We start from the raw sequence: 3,770 nt of genomic DNA, 5'->3' as shown, positions 1-3,770 counted from the left end.
CAAATCATTCTAAAACCACAGGATGTGAGCCATGTGTGGTTTTCTTACAAAACCTCTGATCAGTCACTGCAGCTCCTTCCAGAACTGTGGCAGAAGTAGCATTTGCATGGTACTGAACTAAGCTCATCAAGGTAACAGGTCTGGCTGAAAACTCTACTGTTCATATACACTGTCCCTGGCAGTGTTCACAGCCAGGTTGGATGAGCCTTGAGCAACCTGCTCTGCTGGGAGGTGTCCCTGCCCAGGGCAGGGCTTGGGGCTGGATCATCTCTAAGCTCCATTCCAACCCCTAAAATTCTATGATTATATGATTTGTTTGCAAGCTATTATGTAGAAAAACTATATATCTGATTTTTTTCCTCAAACAAAATGCACACATTTAACTGAACCATAAATATGATCTAAAAATTAGAAAACTTGCCAGTAATCCATTTTCCTCTTGCTCACTGCAGTGCTACACATTGCTAAAATCATACTACAGAATGAGCAGTTTATTTCACTATCCTGCTTAAAATGTATCTAATTATTTTATAGATATGATAACACTACTTGCCATTATCATATCTGTAATATATAAGCACATTGCAGCATTAACTTTATTTGGTTTCTTCTTTGCCCTTACCAAAATAATATGCACTATTTGTAAGGAAGGACAATGAACAGAAATGAATGAGGAAAACAGCTCTGTATATTTTCAGAGTAAGGCTTAACTGGATGGGTTAGTTTTACAAGTAGTTTTGTGTTTAATCTTACAAATGGCCATTAAATCATCTGTAGCAACAGCAGAACTGAATCACAGAATCATAGAATTTTAGGGGGTAGAATGGACCTTAGAGATGATCCAGTCCCAAGCCCTGCCCTGGGCAGGGACACCTCCCAGCAGAGCAGGTTGCTCAAGGTCTCAACTGAAGAGATGAAGCAGCTGAAATCCAGACAGAAATGTATGTTGTGTGGAACCAATATTATATTTAAAGTTTATAACAGGTGTTTTTCTCTGTGCCATGAAAAAAATCATCTAATATTGTGCTCTTTCCTTTGTTAGCCATTTCCTGTGGACATCCTGGGGTACCTGCCAATGCAGTTCTTTCAGGAGACAAATTTACCTATGGCTCTGTAATTCACTACTCCTGCACAGCAGGTCGAAGGCTCATAGGAAATTCCACGAGGGAGTGCCAAGAAGATAGTCACTGGAGTGGGACTCTCCCTCACTGCTCAGGTACTTGTCCCAGCCCTTAGCTGAATGTCACCTTGTCACATGAATAAGGCTATTCTCACTCATCTTTTAGCTGCAGTCACATATTTGTTCTGTGTCTTTTCCAAGTGTATTTTAACTTCACCAAGAGTCACTCAGCTGAATCATACCCATCCAATGAAATACCATCTTAATTGTCTCAGTCTCTTTGTCATTACTTAGCGACTTCAGCCCTTCATTTTGCAAGTCACTCCTTAGCTCGAGGCTACAGTTGTATAAAAGATGAAAACCAAATTCCTCATTAGGGGAAGTGCAGGGACAGCTCTGAGCTCTTCTCTCTGGGCCCAGGGACAGGAGCCAGGGAATGGGCTGGAGTTGTGTCAGGGCAGGGTTAGGCTGGAGATTAGCAACTGGTTCTTCTTTCCCCAGAGGTGTTTGGGCCCTGAACAGCTCCCAGGGCAGTGTCACAGCCCCAAGGCTGACAGAGCTCCAGAGGTGTTTGGCCAATGCTCTCAGCACAGGGTGTGAGTGTCAGGGATGTCTGTGCAGGGCAGGGGTTGGGCTGGGGGATCCTCATTATTCCCTTCCAACTCTCATTATTCTGTGACTATTTAAACATTGTCCCTCTTGTCCTGCTGGTTACCTGGGAGAAGAGATCAACCCCAGCTAGAGTCCTCTAGTGCTGTTAGCAAATATCTTTCATCTCAAGAAAAATTCTCATGCTGGTGGAAGGAAATTTGCATGGCCAATAAGTGAGATTGTTCAGCTATCAGTCATGAATATGATAGTATTTTTATAGACTTGTATATTTTGCAAGCATTCAAGAGCACCATACTAACCTCCTATGGTGGGGAAAATATGTCTAGTGTAACTGAGACATTGTAACCAATGCAGAGTTTAATTTTCTGAGTTTGAACACGATGGACATGATTGAGAGCAAAGAGATTCCCTAGGAAAATGAAAAGCTTTCTCTGTTAGCTCAGTTTAAAAGAAAAAGGCAAGGAAAAACTCTCAAGAAAACAGGCAAAGAAAACCCTAAAAACATGTCTCATTTCCCTAAGGCATTTTGAATTGTAAAAAACCCCTACACATTCCAGGTTAGATACTCAGGAGATTACTCCATTAAAATCCTGTATGAATAATTCGTTGTCATAATGTCAGTGGAAGAATGATTGTGCCCAGGATGACTGAGAACTCTAATTGGTTTTGTTCTTCAGGGACATGAAAACCAGTCCAAATAGAACATATAAAACCTGCAGTCTGTTTCTGCATGGGATTTATTTCTTTATTATATATTAATACATGTTTGAAAGCATGATGGGATAACTATGAGCTCAGGGTTTGTTGCCACCTGAGACCTGTTGCAGGGATGGACAATTGTATCTTATGAATTCAGTAATGGATGCAGAGTTTTCTACGTTGCTAAATTGAAAAAAAAGGGTCTAAACCTTTGTAATATGGTAACCACCTTTGTCTATATAAAATTGCATGTCCCAGTTCAAATTTGCTCCAAGTCAAAACCAGATGTATCCAAGAAAAAAAACCACTGTAGTCATTAATCTGGATTAAATCCCTCAGCAAAGCCCCAAGCAAACAGAGGCATCATCAGAATTTCAGAATCATGGATCATTCTGCCCTGAACAATTCTTTGCATTCAGCAGCCAAAGTCTGTGCCACAGACATGTTTCATGCTGTAAACACCTCACAGTAGTGACCTGACTCACAGTCCTCCCGTGATGGGACAAGGGGCAATGGGGACAAATTGAAGGAGGGAAATTTAGGTTAGATCTTAGGCAGAAGTTTTCCCTGTTGTGGTGGTGAGACCCTGTCCCATGGTGCCCAGGGAGGCTGTGGCTGCCCCAACCCTGGCAGTGTTCACAGCCAGGTTGGATGAGCCTTGAGCAACCTGCTCTGCTGGGAGGTGTCCCTGCCCAGGGCAGGGCTTGGGGCTGGGTGAGCTCTAAGCTCCATTCCTACCCCTAAAATTCTGTGATTCTATAAGGACAGTTTTAAGAGTTCTGTTTTGCAGCACCTTCTTTCTCTTCTTAATTTGCAGCCAATATTTACATAGAAATTTATAGGACAAGGATAATTATGAAGTGTTCTTTTCTTCCTTGACAGTCACACAGTGATAGGTCAGTTAGTCTTTTCTTTGGATATATGTATTTCAACTACGTCTCTTAAGGAACATGAATATGGTTCTCCTCACTCTTGCTGTGATCTAATTCTTGTTATAAGAAATTATTACTGGGAGAGAAGTTGACCAACGAAATATAATGTGTAGAAAATGTCAATTATGTCAAAAAGACAGTAAAGTTGTTAAACTGACAAAAAGTGACAGAGGTGCTTTCAATGTTTAATTTATATTATGTTCTGTGTTTAGGTCTGTATTGACCTGAGATAAGAAATAGGGCAAAAAGGCATATATTTTTCTCTTTGATTTTAGTTTCACACCCTTACACTGGAAGAAAAGGGATTGATTTTAACAGAAACAGTGCAGTTAGTAGTGCTATCTGCAAGAGAGTATTTTCACTGTCACTATATTTGCACAAAATCATGGAATCATAGAACCATCAAG

The 3,770-nt window shown here is 40.9% G+C and overlaps 1 protein-coding gene across 1 annotated transcript in view; it reads left to right on the top strand.

Annotated features, from left to right (window-relative positions):
- LOC103805601 (CUB and sushi domain-containing protein 1-like) overlaps positions 1–1,216 on the top strand; it is a gene marked incomplete at both ends in the record, with an annotated part of 20,073 nt that extends 18,857 nt beyond the window's left edge. Inside the window, one exon of the mRNA XM_009078257.1 lies at positions 1,043–1,216. Coding sequence (XP_009076505.1) covers positions 1,043–1,216 — 174 coding nt within the window. The remainder of the gene's footprint in view (positions 1–1,042) is intronic.
- Between the last annotated feature and the right edge of the window lie 2,554 nt (positions 1,217–3,770).

The sequence above is a fragment of the Acanthisitta chloris genome, unplaced genomic scaffold, assembly GCF_000695815.1.
Source record: "Acanthisitta chloris isolate BGI_N310 unplaced genomic scaffold, ASM69581v1 scaffold2497, whole genome shotgun sequence".
In the NCBI taxonomy this organism is placed as follows: domain Eukaryota; kingdom Metazoa; phylum Chordata; class Aves; order Passeriformes; family Acanthisittidae; genus Acanthisitta; species Acanthisitta chloris.
Note: the sequence above shows the minus strand (reverse complement) of the source record. Positions and strands in the feature narration are given on the sequence as shown.